We start from the raw sequence: 21,429 nt of genomic DNA on the forward strand, positions 1-21,429 counted from the left end.
TTGTCTGACCCCAGTGGGAAAGGATGTATCTAGTCTCACAGAGACTGATGTGTGGGTGGGTGTGTGGGAGAGTGATGACACTCAAAGGGGAACTTCTCCTTCTCAAAATAGAAGGGGAGGGGGAAATGGGGTAGGACTTGCATGTGGGGGTACAATGAAGAGAGGAAGGGCTGATATAGGGTTGTAAAGGGAATAAATAAATAAATTAAAAGAAAAAAAAGAATGTGTTTGAAGGGCATATTCTGCTTTTTCCATTCCTGTCTTATTCTGCTTCCTGGCCACCATGGTATGGACTCCTCCGTTCCATCATTTCCTGTCTGCCAAGAAGTAATGGCACCTACTAAACTATGAACCTGAAGTTGCTTATGCCAGGAATTCTGCCACACCAGCAAGAGAGCTAATAAATGCTATGTCCTTTTAGATCTGAGTTTCAGAGAGCCAATACAAGGCCTCCCTTCAGTGTGTTAAGGATTGCTTTAGATAATGTGTTAAATCATTCAGGGTAATACTTGTCATGTTAATTGGTAGTTTTCATTAAGTGATGGCTATTATACAGCTTAATTACCGGGAATAAGGAAGTAAGGTTAGAGACAAGGACTTTTGTTTAGGATGATGTGGGAGGTTAATAAGGAAAAGGAATTAGTGATGACATATAAGTGACTCATTAGAAACCAAATTTTATAATATCAGGAATTCCTTTATTTTATTCAAATACTTTTTCTTCTTACCACAGAAAGACATAAAGATTGTACAAGATGCCAAGGGCAGTTGGAGCAAAACACAAATCATGTTGAAAAGCAGCCATTCTAACTGCCCACTTTTGTCTCAACATCTGCTAACACCCTTTCCAGATGTCATTCTGCAGGAAGTTCTAGGTCTCTGAACAACCAGTCATATCTGTCATTGGCAATGTTGAAATGAAGTGTTACTCAGGTCCCCTTTCAATCAGAGGAGCCATGGGTCCGTCTCCATCCTTCACTGAGCTCCTCCTGTCCTCCACCCTCTTATAGGATCTCATGGTAGTCTCTAGGCAACGTCTTTCATCTCTCTCCTTCCTCCTCTTGGGTTCCTGGAAGAATATCAGAAAAGGGTAAAATGCATGAGATGCTGACCAGGTCTCACATTTGTCCCAACAACTGGAAAGGAAGAAAGCTCTGAATTTGTAGCATATATCCATGTCTTACGTTCTAGCACATAAATTGACATCAACCCAATTTAACATCTCAGTAAAGGTCTCAATCATAAAAAGGAGCATTTGCTATAGTGTAAGGTAAGAGCTACATGAGCAATTTGGTGTTTTGGAAGGACATCCAACCAAATCATCATTCTCCAGTAGACTGGCTGGTCTGAGAGCGATGGGGCCATTCACAATGCTTCACTGATGTATTGAACACACACTGGTGTTCTAGGATCAGAATATACAGCAGTAAATAGATTCTACTTTCTGGACACTCCACCTATATGGAGTGAGACAAAGCACCAGTGTATAAGCCTAAAGGGAAATGAGGAAACTGGCTGGTGGTGCACTGACAACTCCAATAAAACTAAATAGCAGGGGACTGTTGGGGAGGGTTCTTTAATTTTGACACGCAAATAGTGCCTGCCTTTTAGAGGAACTTTTGGAACAAAACAATGACATTGATAACTGCCATATCTATGTATATTTATGCATTTATGTAAGAACAGAAGAATCCCTCTTCCCCTTATCTGAACTAGAAAATGAAAATTCGTTGAGTGTCTATGGAACTCATGCTTCACATGCTTTGAGTGGAAGTCACATGACTCCCACAGCCCTACTGGGGCAAAGTTATGGAGGTGTCTGGTTCAACTGGTTGTCATCTTGGCTCCTTCATTAAGGTCAGAAAGAAAGATAAATAATGAAGCTGAGATAAAAAATTAAGAGAAAATTAAAAATCAAACTAGCTCTGGGAATGTTCTGAGGAATATTTTTCATTAGATCCAGGACTTATATCCACATAATCAAAATGCATATTTAGGAGTCATCAATATCTCTAATACTTGTCAGATCTATATAAAAAGAAAAATTACAGTGATGATCCTCCCCAGATTAGCTTTCCTCCTACTGAGATTATCTGAAAAACACTTATCAATAAAGATCTCACAGAGACTGACTTCTAGCCAGCCAATGGATGAAGGAGGGATTCATAAAGCTCCAACCCTCGGGGAGGAGCGATTGTTGAGTGATGGTTGATGGAGAAGGAAGAATTAGTTTTCTTCAGGGGTGTGGTCACTAAAGGGACTATTGTTAATTTTCCAGCAGGAAATGGTCCTACATACACACTCACACACATACACATGTACACATGCACCCACACACACATGTACACACACACCCACACATAGAGACACACACACATACATACCCCCCTACAGATATATACACACTCATGTACACACATATACCCCACATGGAGACACACACAGAGACATACACACCCCACACAGAGACATGCACACACATGTACATACACACACCCCACATGGAGACACACACATACATACACTCCACACAGATACACACACACACACACACACACACACACATATACACCCCCCTCCACATGGACATGTGCACATACATACTCCATAAGAGATACACACACACAAACACCCCACATGGAAACACACACACACATACACCACAGGAAGCTCTAAGTAGACTCAGTGGGTTTAACATAAAAGATGGAGAGAAAGCACAGAAAACTGAGAGCAAAAAGTGGTTGGGGCTAAAAAAGGAGTTGGAAGTGAGAAAATAGGGGGGTAGATTTGATCAAATCACATTCTATCGATGTATGAAATTCTCAAACAATAAAAATGCTTTCAAAATAAATGTGTAATGAGACTAATAACAGCTGATGACAACACAGCTTTATGGATAGGTCATAACCATTGAGTATATCTTTTACTTGAATGGATTTTAGGGTGTGTGCGTGATATCTCAATCAAAATAGTCCAATTGAGTTTTAAAACCAAAATAGAAGAATTTAACCAGGCATGTTGGCATGTGCCTATAATTCCAGCACTCGGGAGGCTGAGGGAGGAGAATCAAGTGTTTGAGTCCAGTCTGGGCTAAGCAACAGGCTCCAGGATAGCTGGGCCTTCACAGTAAGGCCCTATCTCAAAACAGGAAGGAGAAGATGGTAGGACAAACAGAAGGAGGAGGAGCAGAAAGATGAGGAGGAGGAGAGAGGAGGAGGTGGAAGGGAGGGTGAGAAAAAGGAGAGAAGAAAGGAATCAAATATAATCTAACATCATTGGTGAAGAATAGGACACAAATGCAGGTTTTGGCTCTTTTCCTGCTCAGATTTATAAAAATATTGAGTCCACATGTTATCATAATTCTGTCTTTAAGCAGAAGATACCAGAAGGCCTTTCCTAGCCCTGAGCTCCACATCTGTGAATTCAGCCAATGAGTTACCAAAAATATTCAGGGAAATCTTTCAGGAAAAAATAGTTGTTACAATACATTGGAACAACTTGACTTATAAGCTTGTACATTGCGTTAGGCATGAAAAGAAATCTTGAGATAGATTACATGGAATTCCATGTTTCCATGTTTGTATTCCAGTGTTTGATATATATGCTTTACATATTATTGGCAAATGCCACTCTTTAATGTAATTATCTTAAAACTACTATGTGGATTATGAAACAGAAAGATCTTTAAAAGAATATATATTCTAGGGCTGGTGAGATGGCTCAGTGGGTAAGAGCACCCGACTGCTCTTCCGAAGGTCCAGAGTTCAAATCCCAGCAACCACATGGTGGCTCACAACCATCCACAACGAGATCTGGCGCCCTCTTCTGGAATGTCTGAGGACAGCTACAGTGTACTTACATATAGTAAATAAATAAATCAAAAAAAAAAAAAGAATATATATTCTAAAAATTCTTATTTTTTACTGACATTTTTCAGTTTACTCTATTTAGAGCTAATATGGAAATAGACATTTAATATTAAGTTATCATAAAAATGCTGAATAGTATGTTCCAGTCACTTGTGCTATGAATGAAGAAGTTAGACTTCCCTCCTCAAACCCAAAGAAGACTTCAGGTTATGGCTTAAATAATAACAGTTCTGTCTATCACGTACCGCAGAAGAAGAGGGCTTGGTTTGAAGGCACAGGTGTCTTTCAAAGGACTCTGAAAATTCCTTCATTTTGGAATGGGCTCTTCTTTGTGATTCTGTTGGCTCCTGGAGTGATCCATCCACTGAGCATTTTCTATGATACCGTGTGGGAAGATGGCTTCGGGATCCCTGGTCCTCATGAGAATGTCTTCTAGGGTGACAGTCAGATGACGTAATGCTGGGAAATGCAGGAAACTAGGAATACAGATTTTTTTTTAAAATTTACCTCATAAAGGACATGTTAACTAACACAGAGACAGGACACACATAAACTAATAACTAAAGGAATAATATGTTTTAGGAAAATGTTATCTTCTTTGTCAGAGAGCTTCCTCTTGCCAAGAGGCAGCAGAATCAATTGTTAAAATATCATGCAGAGTATCTCCAGACGACCATCATTGCTCGCTGTTCTACCAACAGGACAGTGAAGGCCTCCAAGCCCTGACCAAAATTGCCAGAATAAGTTTCTAAAACCTTTAAAATTTTAGTGACACTACAAATGTTTCAGAAATAATGTAAAGGTGAACATTTATGGAATTTTAAAGAAAAATAATGGAAGAATTATGAAGAACAATTAAATTATATATACGTATATGTATATATATATATTTATATATCACTAAAATCAAAAGCAATGTAAACATAGACAAAAACTTTTTTAAAACCTGCATATTCTCAATGCCTAACTAATAATGAGAACATATACAATTTTATCATGAGGGCTTCCAGACATGGAGGTCACATAATATAACATCAATGCTGGAGTCACAGTTGGTAAATAAACAAAGGTCAGAGGTCAGAGAAGCCAGACTTCCTGGAAGAACTATGATGCTCTTTCCATCATTCTCACACTCCAGTACACTTCAATGTAGGCTTTGTGCTAAGGACACTTATCTACGTGTTGCTAAATTCTGCACACTCTTTAGTCTATCTCTGTCACTGGGTCTTATCCAAGTTAGCTTCCCATGGGGCCTTCAGGAAACATTCCTTCTCCTCCCTTTCATCACTGCACATCTTTAGCGTTCTTTGATCTTTCTGCCACAGCAACATGGACATTTTTGCTCACTAACCCTTCAGCTCATGAGTGTGGGAGGTCACAAGGTTCTAGGTTAAACCCTGCCTTTTCTTTCCCTTTATATTCTATACTATCTCCCTAGGCATGTCCGGTCATCAATTTATAGTTATAATCCTGATTGATATCATTAACCCTGACCTCTCCTCTGAAGTGCCTACTCAATTCCTATAGCATTCCACAGACTCTCAAGACCTAAAGTATCTTCTCATTAATCAACAAGTCATTGTCCTACCATTTTGTCACCTTATCCCACCTTTTAAGAAAAGTAACTTGGGAAGGACCCATCTGATTTGCTTTCCTTTGTTTCTGCTGTTTTTCATCCTCTCTGTGTCTTTAAAACCAATGCCAGCCCATCAGAAAACACGTTACATTATGTAGAATGCAGACATGGAGCACAATGATGGATCCACTATTAATCTCTTCCCTATAGATACATCAATCTGAGTAAAATCATGCACCAGACTGCAGGATCTAACAGAGCCAGGAAAGATTACATTAGTGCCTAGGGTCAGAATGTAAGAGGGAAGGGCACGCTGAAGAAGACAAGAGTTGTCTCTAGCTGTCCTCTCTCAGCTCTAAGCTGTGTGAAGCCTGTAAGTAGGAGAACGAGGAACTAAATCAAGCCAGGTATCAGGGCTACTACAGTGAAAGCCAGTGTCACAGACCCATAGCCTCTGTGCCCTAGACAATGCCCACAGATTAAACCTCTGAAACCACGTTAGGCAGGCAGCCAAGACAGCACCATCACTCCCTTAACGTTGACCAGTAGAGGAAGAAGATTGAACATTGTGGAGCAGGACATAAAAGTTACCTCAAGACTTTGTAGTTCAAGACCAGGGCTTCCCACAGTGATGCCTACACCAAACCCAACCTTATATAGTAATCCTCTATGTATCCCATAGCATCTGATGGAGATCTGTACACAGACAGAGCAGATCTATGTGTCTGCTCACAGACTTCAGATCTTCGTGGCCGTAGGACCCTAAGCTAACCAGCTTAGCATTTACCTGGAAAGCCAAGGGACCCTATCAACAAAACCACCCACAACTTTAGACAGCACAACAGGGAACAAGAGTGTATTTGCCAGTAGCATGAATGCCAAGAAGACAGGATGGCCCTATAACTCAGTGTCAGACTAGTGACCTCCACAATTTGAAACTCTGCAACTGTCCCAGTGCCAGAGAAAGACATGTCACCCAGCCATTACTATCTGTAGCTAGTTACAACAGTCTGAATCCATGTGCCTAGCTCAGCACCTGGCAATATATAGGAGTGTGGCCCTTTATCTTGCATGGGTGCTACACGCTCTCAATAGGCTTTGAGCTCATGCTGAGGCTGTTAGCCAACATATTACTTCTGGTCATCACACAACTGTTTGTCCCAGTTCTTTCAAAAATCCAAACAGCATAACACAGAGAGAAGATTTTCCACTAAAGGAATAAAAGGAAGCACATGCCAAACTGTAGAATGAGAGCCTTAAGTTGGTTCTTCCACAGTCAGAAACTGGGCAGATTCCCACAAGGATTATGGACAAACTCTCTGGATCTACCTCAGGCGAGGATGAGGTCGTGGGAACAGAGCACCTTTTTCCCCATTAAATTATTTGATTATTCACTTTATATCCAAATTGCAGCACCTCACCTTCCTAGTCCCCGCCCCACCATCACACACAGCTTCTTCCCCCATGCCCACTCCCCTTCTCCTCTGAGAAAGGGTTAGTCTGCTCTGAGTACCAACCCACTCTGGTACCTCAAGCCACTGTAGGCTCAAGTCACTGGAGGACTAGGTACATTCTTTCCCATTGAGGAAAGACAGTCCAGTTAGGGGAATAGGACCGACCCACAGGCAAGCAACGGAGTCAAGATAAGATCCTGCTCCAGTTGTTGAGGGACCAGCATGAAGACCAAGCTGCACATCTGCTACATATGTGCATAGCATCTTTTTAAAGTCCTGCTTCATTCCAGTTAAGCAGCATTCCAATTTAGGGTTTGGAACAAACTGAGCCTGGATCTCCCTCTAGTGTTGAAATATAATAAAACACCAACTGAAGGGCTTTAAACAATTCACCAGTGCCATCTAATGATAAAATTGCAGAAGGAACTCTAGGTAGGAAAATAAGCAAGCACAAATAAATACTTAACCCTTCAATGTGCAGACAGCATTGAGCATCAACAGGCACTGCCAGAGATCCATGGTCTTACCTAACGTTCAAAATATGGTACCAGAAACCGATGACATTAGACTACGTAATAACTCTTAGTGGAAACCTCAGAGCAGCTGTTTCAGGATACCCTTGGAACAACTTTGAGGAAACACAGAGAAACGAATAATCTAACAAAGAAATTTCACAGAAACAGGGCAATATTTAAAAATCAAACTAAAGGGCTGGAGAGATGGCTCAGTGGTTAAGAGCACTGACTGCTCTTCCAGAGGGCCTGAGTTCAATTCCCAGCAACCACATGGTGGCTCACAACCATCTCTAATGGGGTCTGATGCCCTCTTTTGGTGTGTCTGAAGACAGCTACAGTATACTCATATTAAATAAATAAATAATTTTTTTAAATCAAACTAAAATCTTTGAGGTGGATGATACACTAAGCAAAACTTAAAACTTGATGACAGGAGCCAAGAGCAGAATAGAGCCAAGGAAAGAAAGAATAAATGAAAACAGGCAACTTGAAAATGCAGAGAAGTTAGGAAGAAGTAACGAGGAGAGTGTGGGATCTTCTGGGCACCATGGAAAAAGAAGATATTTAGCTTGCTGGGGCTTGGTGGTTGGAACCTGTGAGTATCAGAGGGAAAGCTTATCAGTGTTATAAAAGAAAATTCCTCAAACATATCCCCCAAGTCAGATAACTAGGTCAGAAGTCACAGTCAGACTCAACTCAAACACGTGTGCTGTAACTTATAGTCAGTTCCCCCAAGCACACTACAGGAGTTAAAAGTGAATTTTCTCAAAGGTTGGGGATAAAACAGAAGACTCCAAAGTCAGAACAAGTAAAGAAACAAATAACATGCAACGTGTGTGCCTCATACTGTATTTCTTAACAGAAATGTTACATGTCTGGAAAGAGTGGAAGGGGATTTTTATGGTACTAAGGAAAAATCAGACCTGCCAACCAAAAACATTGGGCCTAACACAGCACGTCTTTAGAAGTGACGGAGAGATAGAGATCTTCCTATATGTATAAAACATGGGTAGGTTCCTTAAACAGAGTAAAACAGACACTAATGGGCAAGAAAAAAGCACTAGATGGCATAAAACTTACTGGTAACATTCACAATTCAGGCCAGTGCTCTAATACACTAAACATGGTGTGAAACTCGTGAGCATGTTCCGTAGGAAGACTAAGGGACAAAGAAACTAAAGTAGTAAGCACACCAATAAGCTAATGAGTTCACCAACATGCTAATAATTACACCAATGCGCTAATACGCATACCAATCTGCTAATAGGGAGACAGCATACAGATGTGGAAGGGGGGCCTCACAGGTGAAACTCTGGGGAAACAGAGTGACTATGCAGAAGCCTTGCATTAGAATATATTTCTATATCTGTTTCTTTACAATAATGGAAATTGCTATCTTTCATAATAATTCACTATAACTAACTAATGGTTTTTGTTTTATGAATTGAATTGCTGCTGAAATCTAGAACTGGAAATGAAGTCAAAATCTTCACCTTCTTATGTCACCTTATTGCTCTTCAACAGGTCTGTCATAATTCATCCCCAGTGTCCTTCAATGTCCCCACATTCAGTGGACGGCAGGACATTCACTTGGTTTCATGACACTGAGCAATTGCCTCAATACCCAGATGTGCATTCAGCAGATTCCTCGTCTCAAGTGTCTCTCAAGACCAACCACTTCTTTAGTCCACGTCATCAGTGTAATCCTTCATTAGTGCCTTGTACTGTTCCCTAATGCACACTCCTGGGGGTGCATACCTTGTGTCTGCTTGCACTTCCTTCACTTTCCTTTTCTGAAAACAAACAGGATAGAGTTCCAGCTCTCCTCTCCTGCCCAGGGCCATGCTATGGAGGGAGTCAGTCCTCCCTACAGTGGCCTCATCCACCACCATCCCTCTTCACTTCCCTGAGGGTTGTGAAAATTACTGAGAAAGGCAGAGTGGGATGGCTCACACCTTTAAGCCCAACACTTAGTGGGCACAGGCTTGGGACTTTTTGGGAATTCTAAGCCAGCCAGGGTTACCTAGTGAGACCCTAACTCGAAAATAATAAAATAAAAGAAGAGAATTACTAACATGAAGATGCCCTCTATCATGCCAAGCTGAGATAAAATTCAGCAAGTGAGAGAGATGTGTTCATACTCTACCTGCCTGACCAACTGTCTCAAAAAGCTCCTCAACCAAACATAAAACAAAACAGAACAGAACAGAACAGAACAGAACAGAACAGAACAGAACAGAACAGAACAGAAAGTCCTGTGTAGAAAGGATGCCTTTTCACACTTACACAAATCCATATTTGTGTAAAAGAATTTATACGTCTTCACAGTTGCAGCAACACCAATGAAATGCTTTCCAACAGTGGTACTTCCACCAAGCAGCTAGTGACTTCTCCTTTGGGTCTTCAAGAACAGAGACCTTTGTATATAAGCAGGCCATGTGAATTTCCTCCCTCTTTGATAATAAAGCCTTATTGGTCCTTTTCCTCATTACATATACCTATGGCTTGCCACACTGTGGATTCCAGACTGCAGTTATTTTACTAGTTGCTGACTGTAAAATTTCCTTGTTGTTGCTGTTTGCTTCCCACCCATTCTTTCAACTTTGACCTGAGTAATTATTTTCACTCTCAGAAGAAACAGCAATCCCCCATAAATTTTCAGCCACTATGATTGGGTCAGGTCTCGAGTAGACGCTGTTCTAGAATACTACCTCCATTGCTCCTTTGTGATACTACACAGCTCTAACCAGTGATCTGGCTAAGTGTGCTTATTGTATCTCTTCTCCATTAGACCGTTTGCTCTATCACATCAAGGGCTATGTTGTAGTACCTGGCCCCTTGACTTGTTCATTATGTGAGTTAGATATATACTGAATAGATGGGTGAATAAAAAATTGAGACAGGCACAGAGGGCCAAGGAGTTTGCTGTGAGATTGTGCTTTCTAAGAATGTCAGAAGCCACACCTATAAAGTTTCACTGATATAGATACCTAAACATGAGCTGAACAAGGACAAAAATAGACCTGCCAATGTGGACACAAAGAAAGCCTAAGGGGCATCAACCCTACACAAAGAACTTCAGGCAACTAAAGAATGCTGAGAACAGAAGAGATAGTCTTTTGTAAACAGGAGCACACCAATATTATCCAATGTCAAATGGTTATCCCTAAAAATACAAGTAACATTATAATGACTGAGAAAGTTGGCAAGTTACATATACATATATGCAACTAATGACAAAGAGGCCAAGAATTTGATATAGAATATGAAGTGGTATGTGGGAGGATTTGAAGGAAGGAAAGGGAAACAATAAATGATATAAAATCTCAAAAAATAATAATTTTAAAACAAAAGAAAGTGAAACTCCTAATGGCAAACATGATTGTGTTATTCATAAAGATTGTATAAAATGATCAAAAAATACATAAAATTACAATCATATCTTTTAGGTTTCTTAAAAACACATATTTAAACAATACAACCCTGATCAGAATAGAGGAACCAGCACCTTCTACATAGGCCTGTCAATATGTAGAGCATTTCTTGAAATCTTTGGAATATACAAGTCTACAAACTTGAAATACATGCTCAGATCTAGCCATTGAGCACTATTGTAGTGTGAGATGTATTGCTCAGAGAAGTTCATCTATTGAAACTCCTAGTAACTCAGAAAGTGACTTATTTAACAGTAGGACCTTTATAGAAGCAATTTACTTAATGAGGCCTTTAGAAGATCCTGAAGGGACTCTAGCCTTCTGAGCACAACAAACGTGGCTCTGGCAGGCCTTCCTCTTTCCCTCTGCCTTGGTAAAAAAACATCTGGTTACATTCCTAAAGCTAGTCCCCACAGCCCATTGCCTTATTTGGCCACTTCTTCCTCCTGTGGCCTACTATCAAGGCTCAGCAATCAAAGTATTGAAGTCCAACAAACAAATCCCTACAGTAATTAACATACTCAATCAAAATTAAACAACCAACTCAAGTTAACATGGGCTTTCCCTCTTTTCCTTCATAAACTGCCATTTGCCTATGGGCCATGTCTGTCTCCCCTCTATCCAGAGACAGCCCTTTGCCCACCTCTCCTCCCAACAAATAGCCCTTCCCCCTTTCCCTTGCTACCACACCCCCTTTGCCCTCATCCATAGAGTGGCACTCTTAGGAGGTGTGGCCTTGTTGAAATAGATACCGCCTTGCCACACAGTCTTTTTCTGCTGCCTAAGGATCAAGATGTAGGCCTGTAAAAATATGTCAAGATTTTTCCCAGCCACTTAGTCCCCAGAAATAATGACTGTTTACTAAGAAATGTCTAAGCCATACACTTCAGCTTCTTTTCTGACTCGCTCTTAACTTATTATTCCTTTTATTCTAATCTGAGTTCAGCTACGTGGCTGATTTCCTCTCCTTGTCTTTTTCTGCCTGTCTTCTCAGTAGTTAGGGACAAATCTCTCCTTTTATTTTAACCTGAGTTCAGGTACCTGCTAGTTTATATCTGCCTCCCCAGCATTCCAGAGAGAATCTTGCCTGCCTTTGACTATTTCTCAGAATTCTCTCTATCCCTGCTGGATGTCCTACCTCCTATTGTCTGCCTCAGCTCATTGGCCATAGCTTTTTTATTGACAGGTGATGAAATTCTTTGTACATAGAATTCTCAGCTCTTTCTCCAATACCACACCTACCTTGATTCTGCATGCATCCCACAATGATTATAATGGACTAAACCTCTGAAACTGTAAGCCATCCCCAATTAAATGTTTTCTTTTATAAGAGTTGCTGTGGTCATGGTGTCTTTTCACATCAACGGAAATTAAATAAGACATTCATTTAGGGGAAAACAACAGTTTTAAAGTTGATTAAATCCCTGAGGTAACTTTGTTGATCTGTTTGCTGTGGGTCAGACACAGTACTTGGTGATGTGAAAAAGGAGGAGATCAGATAGGCTCAGCACTCTTCTCTTCTATCAGGATTCGCTGAAGAGACAGGCATTGTACAAACAGGGCATATCATTGTATTCTGGCTGAATGCTATAAATTTTGACATTGCAATATAACATCATCTTCAAAGTTCATGCTCACAATCTCATGATCAAATTACCAAAATAAAAAATTGAAAGAAAAAAAAAGCCTCAGTGTTTTGTCTTGGATGTCATGATTGTTCTCAGCTGCGTTCTCAGGACTGAAAATGCAGGGAAAGAACAAGATATAAATATGACTACACAAAGCAACAATAGGGTCAACTATTTATATTTGCACACTGCTGGGGATATGGATGGGGGAATAAGGAAGACTTCTGTTAATGTGTGATGACTGATTTTCCTGAAAGAGGCTCCATGCAGAACACAGACTGCTCTGTACCTGAGGATAAGCCCCACACTTGGGTAGGAACACTGCTACAAAAGGGAGCTTGCTACTGGGCTAGAGAGTAATTGGTCTAAGGAGGGAAGAAAAACAGGAGTGCAGATATGTAATGGACTTCTAGCAGGGCCATGGTGCAGGTGGGCAATAGCAATGCAACCTAAAGCATCTAAGGTTTGCTCTGTGCTGTGGGGCATTTTCTTCCTTCTCCTTTCATTGTTCAGCGAGGTTTGATGATCTCTATTAATAGTTAAGTATTTATTTGGTACCTGGTGCTGTATTGAGTAGTTATGTCCACCAGTCGTTGTAACATGTATGTACCTTTGTACCTTTGTGAGGAACATACATTACCACCAGTCCCATTTATGGTAATTTAAACAAAAAGATATTAAAGCTCTTGTACAGAGCCATGCTGCCAGTGGAAGCAGAAGGCACCACGAAGAGCACCTTCCAAACCCATCACCTTCTTCCCTGCATAGCAGCTCCCCCATCGTAGAATCCCATAAAGTAGAGCAAAAGCATTATGGTAAAAGTTTCACTATAGCCCTTCACTCCCTTGAATTAGAGTGCTTACCTATTAAAACTGAATATGAATATAATGTAAAGTATGAGAAGCCATTCACTGCCAATCATGGAAATAGGGCAGTAAGTTTTCTCTCTAGCTTTTTGAGATAAGCCTTTGGGCTCCAGTTCCAATCTCCCCTTTTAGTGAACAACGACAGGAGAACCTCTACAGAAGTGAGCACGTAACCACGCTAGGATCATCATGAACAAAGATTAAAATTTAGAGAATTTACTACTTTAATTTGAAAATATGTCAAAAGAATATAAAATAGGGAAATGTGTCTGAAGAAATAAAAAGAGAACAAGCTGGGTGTGGATGGGTAGAAACTTGTCTGTTCCCATCAGATGACTACACCAAGCCTGTCATACATGGTGTCTACCCTGGAGCATGAAGGAGCTTCAGATTCTACAGAAATCAGGGCACTCGGTCTGTTCTGCAAGTGATGTTTCTTACAGTGCAAAGCACCCTTGCACAGCCTTGGATGATACAGAACAAGGTTACAAGAACTGTAGTAAGCAGTAAAGGTGAGTGGACAATGGAATCCACTAAGCTATTAGAAATACAGTCACACAATGAACAGAATAAAAGGTCTGCTGCTGTTTTGCATCCCCGTGATGATGGAAAGAAAAGGCAGAATGTTTAATAACAGGCTTCATCTTACCTCTTTCTTTTCCCACCTAAGATAATTGGCTAAAGCCAGATTTCTGCAAGTCGTTACATGAACCACAGACTGAATCCAAACACGTGGCTGTCTTTTCTGAGAAGGTCTGACCTTCACCCCTGAATATACATAATTTTACCACCACTTTATACTTCTATTAGACTAAAAGTTTCAAAAGCATGACCACGCATGCCTATTTTTATTTCACAATCTCCATATTTGGCACAATTCCTGGGGCAAAGTATGTGCTCAATGAATATGTTGAATGAATGAATGCTCTATTACTGTGTCCTTAAATCATAAGATATATTAGTAAAGGTGTATTACAAAGAACCTTCAAAACAGGCAAGAAGAAGGGATCTCTTCCTATTCACTTACTAATACTGACTCTAGATTATTTAGATTTAGAGAAGGAAGAGGCTTCAACTAGAGCAGTGGAAAAGAAGAGAAAGAGATGAGAAGAAGAGAATTGCATTTCCTTGTTAATCATTTCCATTGAAATAAAACTGGAAACTGTTAGTGTCCAGAACTTGACAGTAAGGCCCTATTGCTGAAGGCACCACACACTTGAGGCATAGGACATGGAGATATCAAGCTTGAATTCACCCAGAAGCTATATCCCTACCCGCTGTTTTCACATTGCTGATGTTTTCACAGTACTGAAGAAGAAACCCAATCATTAATTTTACCCAAGTGTGGACCCTGTAAGCTGCCGTTGCACTAGACATGCCCATTGGTGCAGTAGTAGGGTAAATGTCAGAGTTTAACCAGTTACTTTCTGATTTAAGAGCCACTCAAAACTATGAAATTATACCTGACACTATTACTGGGACAGGAAGCTATTGCTAGTTTGACCATAGACCCTAGGAGAGAACCTACTACCTACTACTACTAACTCCTGTCTGTATATCCATGTGTTAATGAGTCTCTCAACCTTCACCAGAGAAGCTTCTCATTTCAGTAGATGATAATCAACACAGAGACACACAACCAGCCATGGTGTAAAGAATAATTCACTTTAGAATGCCCAGCCCTAAATGGAAAATATACACCACAGCTCCCCCTCCACAAGCTCAGGAGTCATTGTGAAAGAGGAGATAGAAATAAAATATGAGCTTGAGGGGGGCTGGAGAGATGACTCAGTGGTGAAGAGCACTGACTGCTCTTCCAGAGGTCCTGAGTTCACTTCCCAGCAACTATCTGTAATGGGATCTGATGTCCTGCTCTGGTAACATCAACATTGTACTTATATAAATAAATTTAGTCACAGGAGGAAAACTTCACATATGAACACAATGGTTAATGAAAGTTCAAGCTAAACCAAGCCCTAGCAAAAAGAGGAGAGGGAGTTAGGCATAACTTTCCACCCCTACTCAAGTAGCTATTGGCAATTCTTAGCTGCTAGAGAAGGAAAGGTTATTCTCTCTGAAAGTATACCCTCTGACAGGCTGACCAAGCTACAGTGCAAGGTCACACATCCAGAACATCTAAGCAGCATAAACTGCATCGTTGTCTTGATGGGAGGGTGAGAGAATGAAGAGACACAAAGTTGAATAGAAAAGGAAATTTGGGCAGATCTGGAAGGAGGAATGGGAAGAAAAGCAAAATATGATAAAAAAAAAAAACACTGTGTGAAATTCTCCAAGAACTAATTTTAAAAGAAAACAACATTGATCAAAAATAATAAAACTCTTAGCCCATTTAGATAATAAAACATAGATTTGACTCCCAAACATACACATTATTTACTTAAATGGGAGAATCCGAGTACTTGTTTTCTATGACCATGATCTTGTCAACTGTGTCCTTTAGACCATAGCCATGTCACCTGTGTCCTCTAGGACTATGGCCATATCAACTGTGTCTTCTAGACCATGGCCATGTCACCTGTGTCCTCTAGAACCATGGCTGTGTGAACTGTGTCCTCTAGAATCATGGCCATGTCAACTGTGTCCTCTAGGACCATGGCCATGTCAACTGTGTCCTCTAGAATCATGGCTTTGTCAACTATGTCCTCTAGAATCATGGACATGCCAACTGTGTCCTCTAGGACCATGGCCATGTCAACTGTGTCCTCTAGAATCATGGCTTTGTCACCTGTGTTCTATGATTTATGTTCTGTTCCTGCATCCTCTTTCCTATCACTCACATTTTAAATTTTATTCCACACTTTGTCTCTTAAAGTAAATATAAGCATGGTAATATTTTAGTTATGAAATGGTTTACTTGGAGACTAGACATGTTCAGTTAAGAAAATGGTTAAATTAGAGATGAGCAGAAAATACACTATATATATCATTGAGAAACACTATTTACAATAGATCTGTGGTTCTCCAACAGTTCAAGTGAAGAAAAATATTGCAAGCTCAACATGAATTTTCTAAACAGAGTAGATTATGTATGTGTTTAAAAAGCATAAATAAACTGTAGTTTATTCAGGAAACTATATTTTGTAATGCAGGTTGCTTTCTTTATTGTCACATTCCCTGTGACACTAGGAAGCCATTGCAATGACCAGTAAATCACAAATTCTCTCTTATTATCTTTGCTTGGCTCCCATATTTGCAAGCTTCAAACTAATTGTATTCCCAATTCACAGATTCTGAAAATCTCATTAGATCTGGAACATTTCATTGTGTTGAAAATAAATCAGAGCACATGGTGCAGGCTTATTTCTTTAAAGAGAGGAAAATGGAAAGATGGAACTGGGTCTCACTGAGATTATCCCCTCCAACTTCATTCTTCACCTAAGGCAATGGAAGTGAGAAAGTGTCCACTCATGTGCCAAGGAGCTAGCTTATTTTGAAGCATTTGTGGCTCAGACACAAGGTATTGGTCGATGACAGTAAAAGTAATCTCTCACACACCCTACCATCACTGTGATTCTGAGACCCTGGAACTGGCCTTAAATAGGTTTACTCACAAGTTTAATTGGTTCTGGGGTTTGCAAAGAAGGGGTTTGGGTAAGCTAGACTCTACTAGTTTAGGACTCCAAGTGACTATTAAAAAAGAACTATCATCATTATTTCTCTGTACATGGGAAGGAGATAACATGTGTGGAGCCTTCCAGCACTGCAGCTGAAGACAGGACTGTGTTGGCCATCTACAGAAGAGTCCTTACCTGGCCCAGGCTGCCCACCCCTTCCTAGGTGCGTCCCTCTGGCATTGTGCTCCCTGCCTCTCTGCAATTGGAAAGGACTGAGGACTCTTCCCTCTCTAATCATTAAAAATAATGACAACCAAAAGGTGATTTTTCTATGTGGAATCACCAGTTTCTTAAAGGCCATCATATACATGAGCTAATTTTACTATTTCGAAGAGACAACTGGAAGTCACATATTGACCCATAACACCTCCACAGAAAAACTACAAATTCCTCTCCTTTGACCAAAACGCCATTACTCAGTGGGATGCTTTCTGACTCATCGGGGACTGTGAACTACATAGTTCAAGATATCTTAGGTTACTGAAAATGAAGAAGCCCTTACTTAAAACATTAAAAACAATAAGTCTTAAAGGGCAGCTCAAATAGGTAAGTTTTTTTTATAAGAATGAATAAAGGTTTGGAAATATTAATTTAAGTCAAAGAACCCCTCAAATATTCTCTAAGAGACCCCCTTGTCCATGCTACTCCCACTTCCCTTGACTTAATGGTAACTCACTGGGCAGGGTAGCGAAGCCTTCCTGTAGCTTGCTTCTTGTAGTCGTTGGTGGTCCCGGAGTCCTCGCTCATCTTTGTCTCTCCAGCTGTGACCCCAAAAGCTGCTCATCCACTTGGCAAAAGACACATCATCGTTATCATCATCATCATCTTCTCTGTGCTCCATGGAAATGTGATTCTAAATATTAAAGGCCTGCCCCTAAAACTCAAGAAATACAACCCAAGATTTGAGGAAGCCCACCAAGAACACTAAATGAAACTGGTATTTGAAACGGTTTCTGATAATGGCATCCTTAAAAAAGAAAAATTTACCAAACAACCACTTCATCATCAGGCAGCCTGGAGCACTGTCTATTTATAAACTGTGCAGCCCACACTCCCCTCCCCCTTGTCTCTTTAAATTGAGAGGCTTTTTAATCCTCCTGTTTCCAGGGCTGTGCCTTCGCAGCCTAAGGGTAGGCAGCACAGTCCACTGCCTGGTTTTCCCTGAGCCTCTCTGCCAAAGGCATGCGGTGGCATCTCCAGCTGTCAATGGTGATGAAGCATGACCCTCACAATATGCTTGTCAGCTCCAGACTGGCTCTGAAATAAGGCCACATCCAAGAGACAGACAACTGCATTTCTCAAGGTGGTGAGCTATTGGCATGCCAGATCTAAAGCTAGAGATGCTTCTCTAATAAATAAAAATGATATAGGAAAAAAAATCTATCTCCAGGTCAAGTTAGATACCTTTTTTTTTATTTAAGTATTATCTGTACATACCTGTGAGTGACATACATACAAATATACAAATCTTAGGTGTACAATGTCTGTACACCTAATTTATGTCTGTACAATTTAATGCATTTTATGTCTGTATACCCCTATGCTACCAGCCACTGTAATTGCTTAATCACTGAACATTTTCCAGAAGCTAAGAAAGCTCCTTTTAACTCCTTCCCATCCATATTTTTGAAAAGGTCACTACATCTACCTTCTACAAATTTATAATCCCAGAGAGTTCCTATTCTTTCTAAAGTAAACAAAAAAAATGTTACATTTACAGAACTCTTACTTTTTAATATATATGACGACAAATAATTTACAAATGTGATTTTCATTAAAACAATTCTATAATTGAGAGCCTTACATCATACTTTGTGGATGATGAAATTGAGATTCAAATTGACCATCAATCCAAATTCAAATTACCGATAAGCACTGTGGCCAAGTTTAAACCATGAACCTTTTTATCATCCTGTTGATATTCTAAGAGATTTGAGGAAATATTAGCTTCAAAGAAAGGGATCCTAATTAGTTATCTGATGAAAATCTTTCCTGAAGCTGGAAAAAAGGTAGGCTTGAAAGCTATGCCAATATTCCTAGAGCTTTGTTTGTAAAATGTGACTTGGGAGTGGACCTTTCTTTGATTCTTCCTAAGGTAAATGTTATATAGCTCTTACCTGAAAATAAAATGTTGCCTGCCACCCAAGAAGATGAAGGAGGCTCATAAGTCTGAGGAAGTAAACAAAACTTAAAAGCCTCAGGAAGGCCATGAAACTTACAAGCCTCAGGAAGAACATGAAACTTACAAGGTCCAGGAAGCCCCTCAAAGTTACAAGATTTTCAAACTCCTTGTAGACAGGGTGATAACTCAGTAAATTACAGTTACTAGACAAAGCAGCCTCTGGCTGGAAAGCTGCCTGTAAACTAGGCAAGGAACTCATGGATGAAGCCATGGATGAGTTGTGCTCCATGCTGGGCTTTTCAGTGGTCTATTGACAGCTGTCCTTGAATCACTCATGCTTCTATTAAGAACACCTCACTTAAGCTCTTGTAAGTAACTATGATAAACTCACTGTTTCCTTAAGCCAATACTTGCTATCATCATTTCATTGGACTTACATCAATGCCTTGAGTTGACTAGATGTTTACATTTCTTCAGGTAAAGTTAAGACAGAAAAACTAGTACCCAAACGGAGCATAATTGAACCAAAGATGAGTTGAGAAGAATGGTTGCATGGCCCCCTATAGTGTATTCTGAGACATTCATGTGAGAATATAACATCTGTGATTTCCTTTCCTTATGTACAGGAAACTGTACTGCCTAGTTTTATGACAACTTGACACAAGCTAAAGTCATCAGGGAGCAAGGATGTTCAGTTGAGAAAATGCTTCCACAAAATCAGGCTGTAGGCAAGACTGTAGTACATTTTCTTATTCTTTTCCTTCCTTTCCTGTTTTTAAAAAAAACTATTTGTTTGCTTATTTATTTATTTGTTTATTTATTTACTTAATGTAGGAGTGATCTGTCTGCAGGCATACCCACATTCCAGAAGAGGGCATCAGATACCCTTTTCGATGGTTGTGAGCCACCATGTGCTTCTTGAAATTTGAACTGAAGACTTCTAGAAGAGCAGACAGTGCTCTTAAACACTGAGCCTTTTTATCATTCCTGTAGGGCATTTTTCCGGGATTAGTGATTAGTGGTTGATGAGGGAGGGCCTAGCTCATTGTAGGTGGTGTCATCCCTGAGCTTGTGGTCCTAGGTTCTATAAGAAAGCAGGCTAACCTAGCCATGAGGTGCAAGTCACTAAGCAGCAAAGCCCTATGTCCTCTGCATCAGCTCCTGACTCCAGTTCCTTTCCTGTGTGAGTTCTTATCCTCACTGTTTTTGATGATGGGTTGTTATATGAAACTGAGCAAAATAAACCATTTTTTCCCAAGTTTCTTTTGGTCATGATATTTCATCACAGCAATAGAGAGCTTAACTAAGACAGATGATGTCTCTTTTCCCTATGGTGGCAGCTGAATGCTTCCTGCAATGAGTAGAACATGCAACCAAAACCAAGTCATCTGAGAATGAAGCACCCTTGAGCCCATAGGGAGTGGCACTATTGGGAGGTGTGGCCTTGTTGGAGTTAAGTGTGGCCTTGATGGAGTAAGTGGTAACTGGGAGTGGGCTTTGAGGTCTCAGATGTTCAAGCCACACCCAGTGTGACAGTCTTTTCCTGCTGCCTGTGGATCAAAATGTAGAACTCTCAGCTCCTCCAGCAGCATGGGTACCTGCACACTATGCCTCCTGCCAAAAAGTCATCCAGTGGCTTACAGTTGAGGAGGGTTTACCTGAAAGGAGGGCTGGTAATGAGGGGCATGGGGATGAGAGATGAACTCAAGACAAGGTTCTGATCAAGGCTCAAAGTTTAATATTCGGCACAGCGTGTATAAAGGGAAAAACCATAAAGCCCATGCCCAAAACAGTAATGCAGGGTAGCAACAGCCCAGCGGTCGAGCTGATAGGTTTCCATTTCTTGCCAACTTATTAATTCTAGTACATCAAAGCTCAAAGCTGCAGCCAAGGCAGGTGTCTCTGTTCAGGCAGATAAAGCCTACAGTTCAGACATTCAAGATCTGCTTAGCCAAGGTCTGTTCAACCTGACAAATGCTCAAGGTCTGCTTGGCCTGTACAGGCTGGGGAGGTCACATTGCTATGACAAAAATGTCCTAAATCTCTAAACTGTAAGACAGATTCAATAAAATGTTTTCCTTTCTAAGAGTTGTCATGGTCATGGTATCTCTTCACAGCAATAAAATCCTAAGACATCTGTCTTTCTCTATATGGTATGGAGTCACATGCCGTCTTGATAAACAGTGTCTGCAATGCAAGTACAAAAATGCCCCCAAACTGTTGATAGACTACAGAATATATTGCAATCTTTAAGTACCAAGGTTAGTACGATATAATAGGAAAGCTGTGATGCCAATTGTGTGGCCTTTGTTGTAAATGATAAGAATTGC

At 40.4% G+C, this 21,429-nt stretch overlaps 1 protein-coding gene across 1 annotated transcript; it reads right to left on the reverse strand.

The window, feature by feature from the left end:
* Nucleotides 1–703: 703 nt before the first annotated feature.
* Lnp1 (leukemia NUP98 fusion partner 1) lies at nucleotides 704–17,967 on the reverse strand. The gene is made up of 3 exons (XM_021184383.3): nucleotides 17,654–17,967; nucleotides 4,115–4,345; nucleotides 704–1,069 (listed from the first exon to the last, which is right to left on the reverse strand). The coding sequence occupies exons 1-3, from the start codon at nucleotides 17,816–17,818 to the stop codon at nucleotides 926–928; spliced, it is 540 nt and encodes a 179-aa protein (XP_021040042.1). The 5' UTR covers nucleotides 17,819–17,967; the 3' UTR covers nucleotides 704–925.
* Between the last annotated feature and the right edge of the window lie 3,462 nt (nucleotides 17,968–21,429).

This window comes from Mus caroli, unplaced genomic scaffold (assembly GCF_978045245.1).
Source record: "Mus caroli unplaced genomic scaffold, Mus_caroli_1 scaffold_17, whole genome shotgun sequence".
NCBI lineage: Eukaryota > Metazoa > Chordata > Mammalia > Rodentia > Muridae > Mus > Mus caroli.

What these genes read in the sequence shown, in the direction of transcription:
- Lnp1 (XM_021184383.3), bottom strand. Translation starts at nt 17,818, where the DNA reads ATGGAGCACAGAGAAGATGATGATGATGATAACGATGATGTGTCTTTT. An exon ending in AGGCTTCGCTACCCTGCCCA is followed by an intron (nt 4,346 to 17,653) that starts GTGAGTTACCAT and finishes CTGTATTCCTAG; the next exon opens with TTTCCTGCATTTCCCAGCAT. An exon ending in CCAAGCCCTCTTCTTCTGCG is followed by an intron (nt 1,070 to 4,114) that starts GTACGTGATAGA and finishes ATATTCTTCCAG; the next exon opens with GAACCCAAGAGGAGGAAGGA.